Consider the following 22486-nt stretch of genomic DNA (forward strand, 5'->3'; position numbering starts at 1 on the left):
ACATAGTACACTTGGTCCCCAACTCCAGATCAACTCTGTAAGTTGTAAACAATTGTGGACCCAACACTGATCCCGGCGGCACACCACCAGCCACTGATCGCCAGCCAGAAAAACACCCATTTATTCACACTCTTTGCTTTCTGTCAGTTAATCAATCCTCTATCCATGCTAATACATTAGCCGTACCACCATGCATCTTTATCTTATGCAGCAGTCTTTTGTGCGGCACCTGGTCTTCTGGACCTTCTGGAAATCCAGACACACCCCATCCACCAGTTCCCCATCGCACTCATAATGACCTCAAAGAATCCACTAAATTAGTCAAATATGACCTGCCTTTAATGAACCCATGCTGCATCTGTCTCGCTATTTCTTCCTTAATGACAGATTCAAGCATTTTGCACACTGCAGAAGTTAAATTAAAGCTAACCGGTCAATTAAAGTTAACCCACCTTTAGTCCATCTCCTCTTTTAAACAGTGGCGTCACATATGCTGTTTTCCAATCTGCCGGAACCGTCCCAGAATTCAGCAAATTTTGATAAATTACCACGAGTGCACATGCTATTTCCCTGCCACTTCTTTTAGTATCCTGGGATGCATTCCACCAGGGCTAGGAGACTTGCCTACCTTTCGCCCCATTAGCTTGCCCAACACTACTTCCTTAGCAATAACGATCGTTTCCTCTAGTTCCTCACCTCCTTGCCAACAATTATTGGCATATTATTTGTGTCTTCCACTGTGAACACCAACACAAAATACCCATTCAATGCCTCGGCCATTTCCTCATTTCCCATTATTAAGTCTTCCTTTCATCCTCTAAAGGACCAATATTTACCTTAGCTACTCTTTTTTGTTTTATATATTTGTCGAAACTTTTGCTATCTGTTTTTATATTCTGAGTTAGTTTACTCTCATAATCCATCTTACTATTCTTTACAGCTTTTTCCGTGGCTTTCTGTTATAGATTTCCCAATCCTCTTGTTTTCCACTAACCTTTGCCACTTTGAATGCATTTCCTTTCAATTTGATATCCTCCTCTACTTCCTTAGATATGCATGGCTGATTATCCCTTTTCTTACAGTCTTTCCTTTTCACTGGTGCATACTTTTTGTGAGCACTGTGAAAAATTGCTGCGAAAGTCCTCTGTTCCTTCATTGTCCCATCACAAAGTCTTTGCTCCCAATCTACCCTCGCCAACTCCTCCCTCATTCCATTGTGGTCTCCTTTGTTTAAGCGCAAGATACTGGTATTGGGTTATACTTTCACATGCTCTGTATTTTAAATGTAACCATACTGTGATCGCTCCGCCCGAGAGGATTCCGACTATGAGATTATTAATTATTTCTGTCTCATTAGACAAGACCAGATCTGGGATAGCTTGCTTCTTCATGGGTTCCATTACATACTGTTCAAGGAAACTATCACAGATAATTCTATAAATTCCTCCTCAACGATGCCCTGACTGATCTTGTTTGACCAATCGACATGTAGATTAAAATCCCCCATGATAATTGCCGTACCATTTTTACATATATCAGTTATTTCTTTGTTTATTGCCCACCCCACCGTAATGTTATTTGGTGGCCAATAGACTACGCCTATCAGTGACCTTTTCTCCTTACTATTTCTGATTTCCACCCAAATTCAACCTTTTTCTTCACAGAACCTACATCATCTCTCACGACCGCCTTGATGTCATCTAATTAAATATTAGAGCTACACCACCTCTCTTGTATCCCTGTCTGTCCTTCCGAATAGTCTGATACCCCTGGATATTTAACTCCCAGTCGTGACCATTTTGCAACCATGTTTCTGTAATGGTCACTAAATCATACTCATTTGCGATGATTTGTGCTGTCAACTCATTTATCTTGTTTCAAATGCTATGAGCATTCAGATAAAGTGCCTTTATGCTAGTTTTAATACCTTCTTTTTGAATCCTAACTCCTCCATTAATAACATCTCCTAGATCTTCTTCCCTTAATCTTTTATCAAAACTTTCCATATAGTTGAACCCACCTTCCCTCGTGCTAACCTGCTGCTTTGCTTCTCATTAACCATTTTACTTCCGTAGTGTTACCTTTAGTTTAAAGTCCTTGAGACCACCCTATTTATCCTTTCCGTTAGAACACTAGACCCTGATCGGTTCAAGTGGAGACCCTCCCAACAGTTCCAATAGTGATGCCAATGCCCCATGAATTGAAACTCCTCCTTCCCACACCACTCCTTCAGCCACGTGATTACTTTCCTAATTTTCTCATCCCCATGCCAATTCACACGTGGCTCGGGTAGTAATCCAGAAATTATGACCCTTGAGGGTCTGTTCTTTAATTTAGTTCCTGGTGCCTGATAATTCCCCAATGATCCTCTTTCCTAGTCTTGCCTATGTTGTTTGTGGACAACAATGTGGATGACAACAACTGGATCTTCCCCTTCCCACTCCAATATCCTTTCAAGCCAGTCAGAGATGTCCCTCACCCTGGCACTGGGCAGTCAACATACCATGCAGGGCTCTCGATCCTACTTACAAAGGATGCTATCTATCCCCCTAATTATAGAACCCCGACAATTGCAACATGTCTTTTTGCTCCCCCGCATGGATGGCCTCCTGTACCACGGTGCAGTGGTCAGCTAGCTCATCCTCCCTTTTCCTCATTCCCACAGGGAGCAATTAACTCATACCTGTTGGACAAGGTCAAGAGCTGAGGCTCCTCCGTTCCTAAATTTAGGATCCCTCTACCTGCCTCACTTACAATGACAGCCTGCTGTCCCTGACCAAATTTGAGATACTTAATCTACGGGATGTGACCACCTCCTGAAACAAAGTGTCCAGGTAACTCTCCCCCTCCCGGATGTGCTGCAGTGTTTTAAGCTCAGACTCCAGCTCATCAACTTGGAGCCGAAGTTCCTCAAGGAACCAACACTTGCTGCAGATGTGGTCACTGCAGTTCGCAATAGGATCTGCCAGTTCCCACACCATGCAGCTACACCACATCACTAGCCCAGCCATCTGCACTTAGTTAATCAATTTGTTACTTTGTTTTGTACTGTTCTATTTCAAATTTAGCACAGTTTTCTCATCAGCCAATCACTCTCCGCTTTCCTATGGCATCACCTTTTCATTTCTTTTCAGCTCAGTGGAATCCCCAAAGTATATACTAATTGTATATACTTTGAATTCACCACTTCGCCTCCCGACACTGCTCCCTGGAAACAAGGCCGTAAATCCCTGAGGTAAGTTACTTTATACTCACCTCTCCGCCCTCCAAGACTGGTTCCTGGAAACAAGGCAAAGCAAATACATAGCAAACAGAAGCAGGAGGCCATTTGGCCCTTCGAGCGTGCTCCACCATTCATTATGAAGATAACTGACCATCAAGTTCAATACCCTGATCTGCCTTCCCCCATATCCCTTTAGTCCCAAGAGCCAAATCTAATTCCTTCTTGAAATTACACATGCACCACTTGTTTACAACTTCTCCGGTACCTGTTCCATCTGTTGTTATTCTTCTCAAATAACCAAATTTAAAAATCAAAAGCAATCACTGGTAAAGTAATCTTGATTGAACAATGATAGGCAAGATGCATAGCTTCCACTAAATGGCAATTCGAAGGGATTACCAAGAACCAGCAATTTCATTGTTCTAATATACTGCAATATGTAAACTCTAATGATAATGGGGGAAATAAGCAGTAGGAACACAATTTATTTTATTATTTCATGGGATATGGGTGCTGCTTGCAAAAACAGCATTTATTGCTGATCCCTAACTGTCTTTCAACTGAGTGGCTCGCTGGATCATTTCGGGGGCTGTTAAGAGTCAACCACATTGTTGTGGGTCTGGAGTCACATGTAAGCCACATAAGAATGACAAATTTCCTTCATATTGGTGAACCAGATGAGTTTTTAACAACAATCTTATAATAGTTGGCATGGTCACTGTGGTGAATGTGATTCACACTATATATAGTTGCCAATATCACTCCATGTATATATGTTCGTTATCTACCCGTTGTAAGATCAATGCTGTATATAGTTGCCAATATAACTCCGTGTATATATGTTCACTATCCACCATTGTAAGTGCAGTTGCACTATCCGACCACCAGGGGGAGTTGCTCTGGGAGTACGCGAGAGTTTGTACTGGGCTCCTCCCTTGGCTCCACCCAGGACTCCTCCCCCTGGGACCGATGTATAAAGATCAGTGCCTTAGAGCCAGCCTGCAATTCATCTGAAGTTCAATGACGAAGAGGCTGGCTCTGTTGTAAGTGTATTAAAGCCTCTGTTCAGATCCAACTACACGTGTTCGCTGAATTGATGGTTCCATCAGTCACCATTACTGAGATTAACTATATCTTCAAGATTTACCAATCAGATTTAAATTCCATAGCTGCTATGCTGGGATTTGAACCCATGCTCCCAGAACATTAGCCTGGGCCTCTGGATTATCATTGTAGTGATGTTACCAATGTGTCATCATCAAATAACCAAAATAATACTTCAACAAAGAGGGATCCATTAATAAGTCATTTATCGTGATCTTGCAGCCATTTTAGAAGTGCAAAAGCAGAGGCTTCCACTGGCCATAGTTAATATTGTTATAGAACATAGAACATACTTCAGCCCTCACTTCCACCCTATCCCCGTAACCCAATTACCCCTCCTAACCTTTTTGGTCGGGAGAACTCAAAGGGGAAGAGAAATACAAATTAACTTCATTAAAAAGTTTATATTTTTGCATGTACTGTTTGCCTTTTATGAACAAAACAGATGGGAATTTTGAAGGTATAAATCAGAGATAATCGACTACGGTAACAAAACTTCTGAAACTCAGAACTTGATATTATTTATTGATGTTCTAACAACCAAAAATCTTGCCCTGAAAAGAAAGGCCAAATTTATTTTCTGCACTGAATCCTGGCAACAGCACTTTTTCCACAAGTGGAAGGAAACAGGTCACATAAAGCACATTGATACTTGGTGCAATTGTTAAATATTTAACCAGGGTTCTTTACCTTATTCTTCATAAACTTGGAATGGCTTCTGTACACTTCCATCTGTTTCAACTCTTCTTCTCTCTCCTCGGTGCTCAGAGCTCCATTTGATTTAAGCATCTGTATCTCATCCTCAAGGTCTCGAATGTTCCGTTCCAGTGAGGATATTTTACTATCCTGCAGTGAACACAAGAGTTCAAAACAGATCTTTTATGGACTGCTCTAGTATAATAGCATTTGTTTTATATTTGCATAAATTTATAACCATATGACACAGCAATTAATATGCAAGTTTTAGTAAGCTACAGTATGGACACAGCTGCATTCAGCTTATAAATGCGTACCACATCACCACTGAAGTTTTTGAGAGCATTCAGGAAATAGTACATAAGCCTTTGATACACAACCTGAGAAACCTGGATCTCCCAAGTTCAAACCCTACCATAGCAAGTTGTAAACTTGAAATCAATAAATGTGATAATTTGTGCGCTGGCACTAGAAAAGGTATGATTGTTGTATAAATCAAATTGGTTCACTGTCTTTCGAAAGAGAACCTATCACCCACCTGATATGCTTTACTTGCAACTTCCGTCCCACACTGCCTGCTTGACTCAATGTTTTCCAAGCAATTAGGGAGTCAGATCCCAAAATCAATAGCGAACAAGACATATCACAGTTTAAATAACACAGTGAGCATATGGATCCATTAAAGCATTTTGCATCCGTGACATGTTTCTCGCAAAACTCAAGTGTATATTGAGGAAAGGTCTCAAACCGCTGTAAAGTTGTAGCTGAACTTCTGACTGTGACAAGCTCATCAAATACAAACATCAAACAATGCGCCCACCTTAATTTCAATGAAACCAATTCAATTCAATGCCATCCATCACCCATTCAAACTTTAATTGCAATTCAACTCCATACCTACACCAAAAACACAGTTAATTGCAAAACATTAACAAAACTCACCATACATGACAACACAGCAGTCATCCTGATAGAAATTTTTCTCCTGATTAAAACTGCACAATATCAATTAAAGAGGTTAACCATAAAAGTGACTTCTTAATTTATCAATTTGCAAAATTAACATTTAATTACATTGTAAAACCTAAATTACTTGGCTAATTCAAATAAAATACATTGAAAAGATAGTCTGAAGTCCTTCCTTCGCCCTCCCCACTGATGATTACATCTTCATCAAAAAGCTGATGGCAAAATACTATGCTCTTCCAACTGTAAAAACATTTTGGATAAGCACATTATGATTTATTTATTCTATAGGGTAACACTTAAGTAAAGGAAGATAATTTTCTTTTTAGACTTTACAGATGTAACAAAACAATAACATCTCACTATCAATGCATCAGCGCACACATTACCATGCACAGCTCGGATAGGCCATACACTTTCCTTAATTATCCTCTTGGCTCTCAAATGGGCTGGCAAATCATCTTTGGGTTTTTGATAGATTATTGATTCATTGATTTATTGATGTCTTTAGGTACTGATTGAGTGCATAGCCAAGAATGGAATTATTCAAAATGCCATGACTGTGAAAAGATGGTCATTGTTTCAGATAATGAATTAACAGGTGAACTTTAGGGTTATGTCTGGATAAATTCAGACATTGTCTCAACAAATGTTTCATATAATGAATAGATCATTGTATTCCAGTGCATTTAGTAATAAGAATGCATCAAATAATTAGTGGTTGATGGCTAGCAGTGGCGTGAGAATCCCATTCTTGTAAAGTGGCGCACGTAGACACTGAATTATTCCTGATGGATACCAGTCAATCTTAAGTAAAGGCTAATATTTAATTAATAAATTTTCCTCTGAGAAACAGACATCTATTTGAACAAATCAGGAGGTCTCAGCTGAGAATTAGAAACCAATGAGAGTAAATGACCATAGATAAGGATTCCCTTAAAAGACCTCATGGTCAAGGGCTCACTCCTGAATTTTTGCCTTCCCGAATTCTTGAATCATCTATCCGTTTGTTTATTTTAAAGGGTGAAGGGAAATTCACATAAGAGGTTATTCATTAAGAATCTCGCTATTTTATTATGTTTAATTATTAGCTTATGGCTGCAATAGTGTGGACTGCTGAGTCATTCTATACTAGCTTACTCACCATGGCAATCTAATTCTGCAATGACTTGATAAGGAAGGTTACCGGCGAGCCATTGTCTAACTGACCTACTGACATCTGCAATGATCCGATTAATTGCTGAGTCATTCTGTAACTGACAAACTGACCGTTAACTAGTGAGACACCTGTTATCCTTGTAATTGTGGAAAAGAAGTTGTGGACCTTAGATAACAAATGGTTTCAGAGGAATGTGATTGGAAGCTAATTGTTGCTAGGGGGGCCTAATTGGTCGTGTATGTAACGCCCCAAACTAATGAGGAACTAACGAAGTGTGTACATGTATAAAAGAGGCTAACTGCCGTTGTATAATTGAGAAGGTGACCACGAGCACTGTGGAGTGCCTGGCTTTCGCCCAAAAGCTTTTACCAATAAATTGACTTGACTCAACTCTTTGGTGTGAATAAGTTATTTACCACTTCATAAAGTGATTTCTTTATGCTTTTATGATTAATATTTTCCTTTGCAATGCATTGACTAACTTATGTACTGTTTGACATTTTGTTTCTAAGTTTTGATTTGGTTCTTATGCAAGTGTATTAAAGTGAATTAATTAGCAATAAAGTTGTATTTTAGACACCTCCAATTAACAGAACATTTGGCTCTTCTTAGAAGATAAGCTTTCTTTTACTGCTCCTTCTTGCCTTGTATGCTTCCAGATAAACAGATTTTCCAGTGCCACACTTCTTCTCTGTGGGGACATCAACACTGTGTCTGTAGAATTTTGTTTTCGAATGCCTGTCACTGATTTCACTTCAAGTATGTATAGCAAGTGCACTTTCACTAGATCATCCCTCAGCTTAGTAAAATTCCCCCAATTTAGAACTTTTACTCCTGCTTTCTTTTTACCCTTTTCCATAATTCTACAAAATGGTCATCTACTGCTACTTCATCCACTTGCCCAGCCCAAATTTCGAAGACTAAATTTAGAATCACACTGCCTCTTGTTGGGCATATTACCTGCTGGCTAAAAAGGTTCTCTTCAATGCAGTTCAAGACATTGGTGCCCTCTGTGCCTGGTACACTGTTCGTATACCAGTTAACATTAGGGTAGTTGAAGTTCCTTACTATTATTACCCTATTGTTTTTACACTCAAATGTGCCTACATATTTGCTCTTCTACTGCCCTCTCACTATTTTGGGCTTGATAGAACACCCCTAGTGACATGGCTGCTCCTTTTTATTTCTGAGATCAACCCAAATAGTCTCATTTGATGATTCATTTAGTATATCATCCCTCCTCACAGCTGTAATTGGTTCTTTAACCAATAAAGCTATACCACCACCTTTTTAGTCCCCTCTCTATCCTATCTGAAAACAGTATAATCAGGGATGTTGAGCTACTTTTTTTGCCCCTCTTTAAGCTGTAGGACTGAGGTCTGCAACCACAAGTTTGTAATTTTAAGTCTATGGTGAATATTTAAAGTCACTTTATATTTCATCTTGGTAGACCTTGATCCTAGCCCAGCTATGAATGCACTTTGATTAATCAATGATAATCAGCAGTGAATTATTTTTCTAGACCTCATTTTCAGTTATAGTGGCCATGCAGCATGCCCATATGTTATGGAGGTGTGAGAAATTGGGAGGGGTTTGGGGTAAGGCCGTGCGCCCCATGGCAACGATGGATATTCTCTGTAACTATGATTGGCTTGAGTTTGGAATAATACACATTTTTTTTAAGTGCCATGCAGCTGGTATTTCTGCTACATCTTTGTTTTTCATTTTTCAAGTCAACATACTAAAATATGTCATCTTTTATTTATCAGAAATCCCTTTTTAATGAATTCAGCGACCCTTGGACTGTAGGCCAGGATGCTGAGTAATCGTGTAAGGCATGGTCACCCAAAGCATCAGAAGATAAAGTTTAATTTATGGACATAACATCCAATTGATGGTAGATGAGGAGATAGTATCAAGAGCTGCGTAAAAAAACTTGGATATTGTGAAGTCTGCATAGCCTTGAAGTCCCTGTGAAAAGAACTGAAAATAGCTGATATGTGTTTTCAAAAGGTTGGAATGCAGCCAGAAATTTGGCTTAAAAGAAAATCGTTTCGGGACTCGGTGCTGTAGCCGTGATGGAATAGTGGGATAAGGGAGCACTTAAGGGGAGGTATGGCCAGGAACAGAGTGACTGATCATAATGCCCACTAGTTAAGATTAATCAGCGACTTGATAATACATGTACTGCGATGAGACTAATGGAGGGTTCTACATTTTGAGAAGCTGTCGTGGAACAGACCAAATTAGGGTTGTTCTCTATGTTTCAGCAAAAATCTGTCTTTCTTCTTTACTTCATGATGTGGAGATGCCGGCGTTGGACTGGGGTGAGCACAGTAAGAAGTCTTACAACACCAGTCTTAAGTCCAACATGTTTGTTTCAAACACTAACTTTCGGAGCACTGCTCCTTCCTCAGGTCTCCCTCAGGAGCAGTGCTCCGAAAGCTAGTGTTTGAAACAAACATGTTGGACTTTAACCTGGTGTTGTAAGACTTCTTACTGTTATTTACTTCAGGTGTAAACTAAGTGCTTTCACCTTCCACAAAGCTATTTTATTGTCATATTATTATTCAATAAAATTGCTTTTTTAAACACAATACTTGTCACAGTCACGCATTCCTGTTATGTCCAGAGTATGGCTTTGAACCTAAGTGGGACTTTGAAAGGTACTCTTGAGACTCCTTGCAAAGCCAAGTTTCCATTATTGCAATGACATCATGCTCCCACAAGTATAACGGTGCCCTCAGCTCATCTGCCTGTTTGCTATACGCCTTGCATTTATCATAGATTATCATAGAATTTACAGTGCAGAAGGAGGCCATTCGGCCCATCTAGTCATAACCGGCTCCTGGAAAGAGCACCCTACCCAAGGTCAACACTTCCACCCTATCCCCATAACCCAGTAACCCCACCCAACACTAAGGGCAATTTTGGACACTAAGGGCAATTTATCATGGCCAATCCACCTAACCTGCACATCTTTGGACTGTGAGAGGAAACCGGAGCACCCGGAGGAAACCCACGTACACATGGGGAGGATGTGCAGACTCCGCACAGACAGTGACCCAAGCCGGAATCGAACCTGGGACCCTGGAGCTGTGAAGCAATTGTGCTATCCACAATGCTACCGTGCTGCCCAATTTAAGTGGGTGACTGTGTGGAGTTTGCACAGTCTCCCTCTGCTAACCCCAAATGGGGAGGGGGCTAGAAAAGGTGCCCTAAAAATAGGCTGTGCCACATTCTGATTACACCCTACAAGATTACCACCTTTGTAGTCAAAGAAAGAAAATTTAAAATTTTGCAATTTGGAATGTTCAAATACTCATGGATAATCTCCAGAGTAACAGGACAGAAATAAGAACTGCAAACGTATCACGTGAGGTATCAAGACTCCTGATTGACTTTAGCACTCTCAACGAGACCTGTGGAGGGGCAGCTAAAGGAATAAGCAGGAAGATACACCTTCTAGTACAAAGGAAAGGCTGACACCAACATTAGTGTCCACAGAATTGGTTCTGCCACCCAGAAAAAAAAACTTGCCTGCACTGCCAGAATTCCCCAATTATATAAATGCATTCTGTAGGACAGGAGAGCCTTTTGGCGCTTCCAGCCTGAAATTATGCTAACAGTCAGTGAATTATTAATCCTATTTTCTTAAATAATCATTCTATTCAATGGTCACAGTCCAAAATCTCGACAAGGTGGATACCACAAACCAAATATGCAAAAGAGTTACCACTCACAAGATCAGGAATTAAGTAGCTTTTTGCATTATCTTAGACATAGACCATAAGACATAGGAGCAAAATAAGGCCATTCAGCCCATCGGGTCTGCTCCACCATTCAATCATGGCTGATATGTTTCTTATCCCCATTCTCCTGTCTTCTCCCGATCTTGGTTATCAACTCGGCTTTTATTCCCATTAGCCCTCATACACGGAAATCTAATACTAAGAGTAGGTGTCACGAAACAGATTTTTAAAAAAGATGAATATACAAGTCCTGAGGTGCAACTGTAAAAGGTTGTCAAACATACCTGGATTTCTTCAATTGCCCAAATCAACACTCTCCCTATACAAAATTGGCCAAAGTAGGAAACAGACATTCAAAAACTTTTTAAAACATTTTTTGCCCCTATCTGCAAAGCTTGAATGAACAATTCTATGTGGTGTGCAGTGGCAGTCACCTGCCTTTTAATACCGTATGATTGCACTCCCTTTCTGATATCCCATTGTGCTCAGTATTTACTGCATCTACTGTATGACAATAAAAATAGATAAACAAAGTAAAGGTAGTCATTTACCTTCATTTCAATGACAGTTTGCAATGCCTTTGTCTTGGCTGATTCTGGTGCCACTTCAATTCTCCGCTGAATATCCTGAAGAGTTAAAGGGAGAAATGATTGTTGCAATGATGAGGTTGAAAAGATTCTGATGTTTTGGGATTTCTTAAACTTAGCACAAAATGAAAGGGGTCACATGACCTTTGCTGACGTCTGTCTGACTATACGTTTGGTGACTGGGCTGTAAAAAATTAAAGGAAGGCCCAGATTGTTTTTCTTGGAAGGCGGTGCAAGGTAATCACACTTGCAGACAATTCCAAATGCTGGTGGGCAGACTGCAGTCTCCAATTTCCATGAAGGTATGAAGAATGACAGGTTTCAATCACTGAACCTCAGACAAATGAGTTAGTCTGTCAGGATCTGAGAGAGGGAGCATAGCTACAGGCAACAGGATGCCATGGTTCACCATACAGGAATGTAGGTGGAAGCTCATGCTCATTTTCGAAAGACCAAATTAATGAGGAATTAAAACAAGGCCGGAAGACTCACCCAGCTTGCGCTAGAGGAAGAATCACCAAAGAATAAAATTTCACCGTGAGAGAGTTCCAAAATTTAAAGTAGGCAGAGAAAGGAAAAGAACAGAAGTAAAGCCTCTGCAAAATGCTTTTGGACAGATTCTGAGCAAGTTGAATGTCTGCTTAACCTGCAGTATGCACCGGGGGGGGCACTCAAAAGGGGTCTGGCCTGCGATCGGTGCCCACCGATCGGCGGGCCGACCTCTCTGAAGGACGCACTCATTTCCTCCGCCGCCCCGCAAGATCACTCTGACATTTCTTGCGGGGTGCCCGCGGGGAGTACGGCAAACGCGCATGCACGGGTTGGCGCCGGCCAACCTGTGCATGCGTGGGTGACATCATTTATGCAGCACCGGCTGCGTAATTTACACGCCGCCACTTTTACGCGGCGCCAAAGCCCAGCGCGCGTAAATGACGCAGCGCCACTCCTAGCCCCCCGGGGGTGGGAGAATAGGGGGCGAGGAGCAGCCTCCGACGCCGGAGTGAAACACTCCGGTTTTCACTCCGGCGTCGGCACTTAGTCTCCTGTTGGGAGAATCCCGCCCATTGTCTCTTTAGCCTTCTAAAACCAATTGCTTCTAGCAGAGCTGCGAGAGCTGCCTTCTCTCTCGCTATCTATCTCCAACTGCAATCTAATTAGCTAAACGAAAACTTAAAAAGCTTCTCTACCTTACAAGACCCCAGTTGCTGAGCAACACCCGCATGCTTATATCTTTATGCCGTAGCCCTCTCTAAGCAAAGTAGAAACATTTGGAACTTAAGCAACCCCCACACATATAAACACCTTTGTCCAACCTGAATCTAACTATAGGCACAGAAACATTAAATTAAGCACACTTAAAACTACACCTTATTTCTAATATTTACCAAAACAACTATAAATCCCTTAAAACTACATTTGTTTTCCTTCCATTCCACAGACTGCCAGACCTACTGAATGTTTCCAGCACTATTTTAAATCAGATTTCCAGCTTCTGAAGTTTTTATTATTATTTAAGTGGACAAAAATGTTGTGAATAGAAAAGCAGGGGAAAGAGAGAGAGAAAAGTTGGTATTCAAAATAACCGTGGTGTCCTTGTACAGAAGTAAAATGCAGTTAAAATCAAGCAATTCGGAAAGCAAATGATAGATAGCCTTTATTGCAAAATGGATTGGAGTAGTCTAGAAATCTCACTGCAATTATATTGGGCCTTGGTGAAAGGATATCAACATTTTTCATCTTTCATGTCTGCAGCATATTCTGGGCATCTCATGAAAAGGCAAAATCATAAATGCAGTAGTTCTCTCAAAGGCAAAACTACCATGTATGTTGCTATTCATCAAGCAGAAACAACTCTGCTGGTTTGGGCACATCGGCAGGATGGAAGATACTCGCATACCACAAGACTTTTGACAAAGTCGACGCAGTCAGACAATTACTAGGTGAGTACGTTAAGTACAGGAACCTAATGTCATTAGGAATATGATGTAGGCATGCCCCATCAGTATGTATACATCTTCCCTGCAAAATTCTAATGGACGTGGTAACACATCAACTTCACCATCCTGACACTTTGAAACTACTGCATGATGATCACATTCAAATAGTGGAGCATAATATGCACCATTCCACTATAATTTGGACAATTTTCTAGATAACACCATCAGACCTAACCAGACAGCAGATTCTTTGGACAAGACTTTGAGGTCCCTCTCTGGATCAAACACAGATCGGTAGACTCTAAAAAGAATAACACTGGTCAGCATGCCTACCACCGGTGAGTTTCATCAAGACAGGGAAAAATAAGCCCTGAAAACCCTTCCAATTCAAGAATAAGGTCAATTAACAAGTTAACAAGATGATGGAGAGACAGTGTCGGATTCTCAGAATGGCACCAGGGTTGCTTCAGGGGCAGACAACATGCATGGAGGGAGAAACAAAGTGCAGAACCAGTCATTGTCGTACCAGGTGGGCCATAAAAAGGCATGGCCAAGAGGGACATTCACCCATTAACATATGGGTGCCACCCGGTGTGCAGTTTGCAGTGTGATTTTCAAATGTATTGTATTGTAGGTATTTGGTGCAGTAAGGGTTAAAAGCCTGGGTTAGTGCGTTTGTGTACTGCAATCATGCTTTTAAAAAAAAGGTTGGGAGCCAGGGATGCAATTAAAGCATCGTAAATAGCTTAAGCGAATGGAATGTTGTTTTAATTAAGAGGACTCCCTGTGGAATTAGTCATTTCAGTTTGGTAAGATGATATCATTGCTAGATGGAGCTAAGGCACCAGACATTTTGAGAAGGCAGTTCAGTCTGATCTGAATGAAGTTGTATCCAGAAGTCAAACAGTTTGCTCTCACTGCAGTTCAGTTAAAAGAGATAAACAGTCTTTAAAGCAGTGGAGACACGTCTGAGAACAAGGGGGAGCTGAAAAAAGCTGAGAAACTTCTTCTGACAGTTTCTTCATGGGTATGGCAGGATTCAGATCGCTTCTTTAAAGCAGTGACAAGAGATCTCTCTTTCTCAAAGAACATCTCTGTAAAGCAAGTTTCCTGTGCACCATTGGGAGTTAAAGTGGACTGAGAGTGAAGATGTTTTTTTCCTGTCAATAAAGATAGCAGTTCAGGGTATTGTATTCTCTGTATTGAGTAGTACTGTATAAGGGGTAATTGTGAGCTATTTTCTGATGTGATATTAAAGATTTTAATACTGTGTTCGTTATAAAGTTGTTTTTTAATATACCGTATGGCTATTTCTTTGTGTAATTACTCCTGGAACGAAGTATCCTTTCTTCAAAGTCTTACCAAATTAAAATAAAATATTGGGGTTTCTGTCCAATATCTTAGCCACTGTTGAGGTCTGGTCTGGGATTGTAATAGCAGGGAAAGTGTTCTGAATAGGATCATGCAATACAATGGAGCATCTGCCTCCTCACATCGCAGGGGCATAAGAAGGAGGGGTGAGGCTTCAAGATGAACAAAAGCTGGCAATTAGAGTGCGATCTTCAGATTTTGGATTTTGTGGTGATGAGGAGCAACATCTGCAACAGAGGGGCAAAGCCCCAAGTTCGAGGGTGGGAGTAGAGAAGGAAAAAGGGCAGGCAGACAATGGAGCCAATATGCTCAGTATAGGATCTACTTATAATAATAATCTTTATTAGTGTCACAAGTAGGCTTACATTAACGCTGCAATGAAGTTACTGTAAAAAGCTCCTATTTTACCTGCACCTGTTCGGGTACACTGAGGGGGAATTCAGAATGTCCAATTCACTTAACAGCACGTCTTTTGGGACTTGTGGTAGGAAACCGGAGCACCCGGAGGAAACTCATGCAGACATGGGAGAAAGTGCAGACTCTGAACAGTCAGTGACCCAAGCCGGAATCAAACCTGGGACTCTGGCACTGTGAAGCAGCAGTGCTAACCACTGTGCTACCGTGCCACCCCGCTGCAAGACCTCTGCCTTCCTTATATCACTGATGGATCCACTGCTTCAGACAAACGGCAGCTGCTCAACCCATCCACCAGCCATTAGCAGCCGACCTCCAAGAAAATCTGGGGCTATGACAGCTTCCTCCCTGGTTCCCCAACCCCGGTCCCACATTTCAGCTGACAATATGCTCAATTTTAAACCTTGTGGATAAATTTGAGTTTAAAAATCTTAAACCTAGGCCATGATTGAAACACAATAAAATTTGTCGGGTCCCGCCGGCATATGTTACGACAGGTATTTTCTGGTGGGACCTGGCTCCGCGGGCGGCCTCTGGGGTCCTCGGGGGGGCACGGGGGGATCTGGCCCCCGGGAGGGGTGCCCCCATGGTGGCCCCTGGCCCGCTATAGCCCACCGATCCGTGGGCGGGTCTGTCCCGTGGGGGCACTCAATGCCTCCGCGCCGGCCAGTGTAACGGTCCGCAATGGCCGGCGCCTAGATGAATCCCCCCCTGCGCGTGCACTGGGATGACACCAGCACACACTGCGCTACCGCGCATGTGCCAACTCGCACCGGTCTGCGGAGGCCCTTTGGCGCGGCACCAAGCCCCTTCCGTGCCGGCCGGCGCAGCGCAAACCACTCAGGCTCTGGCCTAGCCCCTCAAAGTGTGGAGGATTCCGCACCTTTGTGGCGGCACGACGCCGGAGTGGTTCACGCCACTCCTTCGTGCCGGAGTTGCCCCCCCCCCCCCCCCCCCCCGCCGGTTTCCGAAGAATCCCGCTCCAGGTATATCGTTCCCAAATGTATCATACCACAACCTGGAGTACTATAATCATAAGTCTATGGGAAGATAATTGTCAAATAACAGAAACATTCAGACAAGTATTGGAAGCTAGTCTGACCTCAATGCTCATGTCAAAGCCATCATAGATATAAATAAATTAACTTGGAAATTAAGCAGGTTGTCATGGAACAAGCAACAACAACAAAAAACAGAGACTTGCTGCTAATATTTATAGGTCTAGTTGGTTGATTTTGTATCATCACACAAACACTTTTTATCTTTTTGAGTAATAGTGGGTAAAGCATTGGAAGGATGTGCAGGCTGATAATCAACCTATTAAACGGCATCCTGAATGCTCCTTCTATGGTTAACAAGTCCTAGAGGGAGACTCAAACCAGGATCTTATGTCTCAAGAGGCACTGCCATTTTAGCCACAAGCCTTCCATAGAGCTAGTGCAGTTGCACATCCTTAATTTCTCTCTGCACTTTACATTCTAAAGTGCTTCATCACCCCACATTTCCAAGCCACATATATGCTGGGGCCTCAGCTATTTAAAATGAATATTGATGACTTAGATAAAACAACTCAGAGTAAATCTATCTAAGTTTACTACACAATTCTCAATCAACAAAGGCTAATTTTGGATGGTGGTACTCAATTTTCAAACATTGAAAATGCTGGCTACATTCAGTTTCATAATAACCTAAACAAAAATAATGAACATAGAATCCTGCAATGGAGAAGCAGGCCATTCGGCCCATCTAGTCTGCACCAAGCCTCCAAATAGACCCACACTCCCACCCTATCCCTTAACCCCACCTTAACTCTTGGACACTAAGGGGCAATTTAACATGGCCAATCCACCTAAACTGCACATCTTTGGACTGTGGGAGGAAACCAAAGCATCTGGAAGGAACCCATGCAGACAGAAGGAGAATGTACAAACTCTACATAGGGCAGCACGGTAGCGCTCATGGATAGCACTGTGGCTTCACAGCGCCAGGGTCCCAGGTTCGATTCCCCACTGGGTCACTGTCTGTGCGGAGTCTGCACGCTCTCCCCATGTCTGCGTGGGTTTCCTTCGGGTGCTCCGGTTTCCTCCCACAGTCCAAAGACGTGCAGGTTAGGTGGATTGGCCATGATAAATTGCCCTTCGTTAGGAGAGGTTATTAGGTTACGGGGATAGGGTGGAAGTGAGGGCTTAGGTGGGTCGGTGCAGACCCGATGGGCCGATGGCCTCCTTCTGCAATGGATGTTCTATGTCAGGCAAGGTCGGAATCAAACCCAGGCCCCTACCGCTGTGAGGTCGCAGTGTTAACCACTGTGACATTGTGTCACCTTAACAATTAAACATGTTTAACTGAACATCATTTTTTTCTACAGAAAAAATACTTTTCACGCTATGTGGGGAGGGGGGGGGGGGGGGGGGGTCTCATAAGCAAAATGATCAAGAGCTCGCCTGCACTTCTGTTTCCAGTTTAGACATTGAAATAGAATGTGGCAAAAGATATTCATTTAGTTGAGATACTGTTGAATGGTACTCAAAGTAAGGAAATCTGAAGAATGAAAAGAAACATTTTCAAAGAGGAGAAATGTTGTTTAAGTACAAAATAATTCTGACCTCTCTCAACTGATGGTTTTCCTTTTCTTTGTGTTCAAGTATGTTTTCTAACTGGTTCACGAGCATTTCTGCTTCAGCTAGACGGCGTATTCGGTCATGGTCTTCTTCCATCACCTTTGATGACAGTCCCTTGCTCTGAAGCATCTCCAGCAGCTTCTTGATAGACTCATCACGGGCACAGAGTGTTTGCTTCTGAGTTTCAATGCGCAGTTCCATCTCCTCCAGAGTTTTGCGTAATAGGAATAGTTCTTTGGCCTGGCGTTCATGTTCAGTGTGAAGGTGTTGGAAATTTTCCTCAGTTAGCTCAGCAACAAATGGTTCATTTGTTCTGGTGCAATTATCCTGCTGAAAGAGCTGGTTTAGATCTCGCTGAATTCGGAGCTCATCCTGCAATGCCTGAATTGTCAGCTGAAGGTGCTGTATACAAAAAGGAGAAAAAAATATATTAAATAAGTCTATAAAACATCCAATTTAATAAAGTACAAAATTATTTGTTTTGTTTAATTACCAGTTAAATTACCAGTAATGTCTAGAATAATCCACTTCATTATTTTGGTGGGCCCTGGAGAAGACACAGACATTTTGGGTTTGTATACTGGTCGTGTTACTAACCCAGGTTAGTCAAACTAATACAATAGTCCAAGCAGTTTTGCTCTCCAGTGGACAAAAAGCAAGGCAATCAAACATTCTACCCAAGATAGTTACTAATTATTGATCATTAGCTGCAATGCTTGTTCAAGCAACACAAAATTTTATATCCACTTTTATGCGACATAGCCTTGTATGCTATGGCATTTCAAGTGCTAATATAAATACTTCTTAAATATTGTGACGGTTCCCACCTCTACCACCCTTGCAGGGAGGGGGTTCCAGAATCCACCACCCTCTGAGTGAAAAGATTTTCCCTCAAATGGTTGTAAATTGGGGGAGGGGACTGTGTAGCGGGACCTGGGTATCCTTGTGCACCAGTCACTGAAGATAAGCATGCAGGTGCAGCAGACGGTAAAGCAGGCTAATAATATGTTGGCCTTCATTGTGAGACGCTTAGAGTACAGAAGCAGGGATGTGTTGCTGCAATTACACAGGGCCTTGGTGAGGCCACACCGAGAATGTGTGCGGTTTTGATCTCCTTTCCTATGCAAGGATGTTCTTTCTCTCAAGGGAGTGCAGCAAAGGTTTACCAGACCGATTCCAGGGATGGTGGGACTGTCATATGAGAAGAGATTGACTAGGTAGGATTGTTCTCACTGGAGTTCAGATTCTCATAGAGACTTATAAAATTGTAACACAACTAGATAGAGTAGATGCTACCAATGATGGGTGTCTCCAGAACCAGGAGTCGCAGTCTGAGGATTCAGGGTGAGCCATTTCGGACAGAGATGAGGAGACATTTCTTCACCCAAAGAGTGGTGAGCCTGTGGAATTCATTACCACAGGAAATAGTTGATGCTAAAACATTGAATACATTCAAGAGGCGGCTAGATATCGCACTTGGGGAGAACGATCGTGATAATTGGTGGAGCAGGCTCAAAGGGCTCTTGCTCCTACCTTTTAATATGTATCAAATTCCCTCACCTTAAATCTATGTCTCCTGGTTACTGACCCCTCTGCTAAGGGGAAACATTCATTCCTACCACCTTATCTCCCTCATAATTTTATACATCTCAATCAGGACCCCCCCTCAACCTTCTCTGCTCTAAGGAAAACAACCCTAGCCTATCCAATCTCTCTTGATAGCTAAAACTCTCCAGCCCAGGCAACATCCTGGTGAATCTCTTCTGCACCTTCTCGAGTGCAATCACTTCCTTCCTATAATGTGATGACCAGAATTGTACACTCCAGCTGTGGCCGAAACAGCATTTTATACTTTATCCCTGCCTGCTCTTATAGTCTGTGCCTCAGTTTAATAAAGATAAGTATCCCATAAGATTTTGTAACCAAGACGGCACGGTGGTTTAGTGGTTAGCTTTGCTGCCTCATGGCACCGAGGATCCTGGTTCGATCCTGACCCTGGGTCACTTTCCACCTGGTGTCTGCACATTTTTCCAGTGTTTGCGTGGGTTTCACCCCACAACCCAAAAATGTGTAGGGCAAGTGTATTGGCCACACTAAATTGCCCCTTAATTGGAAAAATTAAAAAACATTTTTTTTTTTAAAAAGCCGTCATAACTTAACCACCTTATCTACCTGTCTGACTGTCTTCAATGGTCTATGGACATGCGCACCAAGATCCATCTGATCCTCTGTACTTCCCAGGGTTTTACCATTTATTATATATTCCATTGCCTTGTTAATCCTCTCAAAATGCATTACCTCACTCATTTCAGAGTTAGATTCCATTTGCCACCGATCTGGTCATCTAAGCAGCTAAATTGTCCTGCAATCTAAGGCTTTCCTCCTCACTATTTATCACAGCAACAATTTTTGTGTCACCTGCAAACTTCCAGATCGTACCTCCTACATTCACCTCCAGATCATTAATGTACACAAGGGATTCAGCACCAATCCGTGCAAAACACGAAGTACAGACCATCACCTCTGCCACCTGCCCCCGAGGGAATTGTGGATCCAATTTCCCAAATTGCCCTGGATCCCATGGGCTCTAACCTTCTTTTTTTTTTATAAATAATTTTTATTGAAAATTTTTTACAGAAAATATAACAAACAATGAAAAGCAACAATAAAACATCTTAAAAACTGTAACACCCCAAAGACCGTATCAACGCATGTATCACACACCCCCCCCCCCACCCCCCAAACCCAGTTTACAACCAAATAACTCAAAAATAAATTAAATTAAATAAGCAAACATAGTCAACGTTCCCCCCCTTTCCCCCCCTTCCTTTCCCTCCTCTCCCTTTCCCTCCCCTCCCTTTCCCTCCCCTCCCCTTCCCTCCCTTTCCCTCCCCCCCTTCCCTCTCCCCTTCCCTCCCCCTTCCCTTCCCTCCCCCTCCCCCTTCCCTCCCCCTTCCCTCCCCCTCCCCTTCCCTCCCCCTCCCCTTCCCTCTCCCCTTCCCTCCCCTTCCCTCTCCCCTTCCCTTCCCTTCCCTCTCCCCTTCCCTTCCCTTCTCTCTCCCCTTCCCTTCCCTTCTCTCTCCCCTTCCCTTCCCTTCCCTTCCCTTCCCCTTCCCTCTCCCCCCCGGGTTGCTGCTGCTGCTGACCCAGTACCCTATCACTGAGCCAGAAAGTCGAGGAAAGGTTGCCACCACCTAAAGAACCCTTGTACCGATCCTCTCAGGGCAAATTTGACATTCTCCAGTTTGATAAATCTCGCCATGTCATTGATCCAGGTCTCCATGCTTGGGGGTTTCGCATCCTTCCACTGTAGCAAGATCCTCCGCCGGGCTACTAGGGATGCAAAGGCCAGCACACCGGCCTCTTTCGCCTCCTGCACTCCCGGCTCCACCCCAACCCCAGAAATCGCGAGTCCCCAGCCTGGCTTGACCCTGGATCCTACCACCCTCGACACCGTCCTCGCCACCCCCTTCCAGAACTCCTCCAGTGCCGGGCATGCACAGAACTTATGGGCATGGTTCGCTGGACTCCCCGAACACCTGTCCTCGCCCCCAAAGAACCTACTCATCCTAGATCCGGACATGTGGGCCCGGTGCAGCACCTTGAATTGGATGAGGCTACGCCGCGCACATGAGGAGGAAGAGTTAACCCTCTCCAGGGCATCCGCCCATGTCCCATCTTCGATCTGTTCCCCCAGTTCCCCCTCCCACTTAGCCTTTAGTTCCTCTACTGACGCCTCCTCCATTACCTTGTAGATATCAGATATCTTCCCATCCCCGACTCAGACCCCCGAAAGCACCCTGTCACTCACCCCCCTCGTGGGAAGCAAAGGGAATCCCTCCACCTGCCGCCTAGCAAACGCCTTTACCTGCAGGTACCTGAACATGTTTCCCGAGGTGAGCTCAAATTTCTCCTCCAACTCCCCCAGGCTCGCAAACCTCCCATCAATGAACAGGTCCCTCAGCTGTCTGACGCCCGCTCTGTGCCAACCCTGGAATCCCCCATCAATGTTCCCCGGGACAAACCGATGGTTCCCCCTTAGCGGAGCCTCCATCGAGCCCCCCACTCCCCCCCCCCCCCCATGTCGCCTCCACTGCCCCCAAATCTTGAGGGTAGCCGCCACCACCGGACTTGTGGTATACCTCGTAGGAGGGAGCGGCCACGGCGCTGTTACCAGGGCCCCCAGGCTTGTGCCACCACAAGACGCCATCTCCAACCGTTTCCATGCTGCCCCCTCCCCCTCCATCACCCACTTGCGCACCATCGACACATTGGCCGCCCAATAATACCCCGAGAGATTGGGTAACGCCAGCCCCCCACCATCTCTACCCCGCTCCAAGAAGACCCTCTTCACCCTCGGGGTCCCATGCGCCCAAACAAAGCTCATGATACTGCTAGTCACCCTCCTAAAAAGGCCCTAGGGATAAAGATGGGCAAACACTGAAAGAAGAACAAGAACCTCGGGAGAACCGTCATTTTGACGGACTGCACTCTACCCGCCAGCGATAGCGGCACCATGTCCCACCTTTTAAATTCCTCCTCCATCTGCTCCACCAGCCTGGTAAAATTAAGCTTATGAAGAGTCCCCCAACTCCTGGCCACCTGCACCCCCAGGTATCTGAAACTCTTAGCTGCCCTCTTAAACGGGAGCCTCCC

At 43.5% G+C, this 22486-nt stretch overlaps 1 protein-coding gene across 9 annotated transcripts in view; it reads right to left on the reverse strand.

Moving 5' to 3' along the window:
• erc1b (ELKS/RAB6-interacting/CAST family member 1b) overlaps positions 1-22486 on the reverse strand; it is a 1169759-nt gene that overhangs the window by 1080614 nt on the left and 66659 nt on the right. For all 9 annotated transcript variants that reach the window (XM_038780204.1, XM_038780201.1, XM_038780203.1 and 6 more), the window contains exons 3-5: positions 17816-18232; positions 11452-11526; positions 5018-5173 (exon numbers count right to left, since the gene is read on the reverse strand). In XM_038780204.1, coding sequence (XP_038636132.1) covers positions 5018-5173; positions 11452-11526; positions 17816-18232 — 648 coding nt within the window. The remainder of the gene's footprint in view (positions 1-5017; positions 5174-11451; positions 11527-17815; positions 18233-22486) is intronic.

This window comes from Scyliorhinus canicula, chromosome 20 (assembly GCF_902713615.1).
Source record: "Scyliorhinus canicula chromosome 20, sScyCan1.1, whole genome shotgun sequence".
In the NCBI taxonomy this organism is placed as follows: domain Eukaryota; kingdom Metazoa; phylum Chordata; class Chondrichthyes; order Carcharhiniformes; family Scyliorhinidae; genus Scyliorhinus; species Scyliorhinus canicula.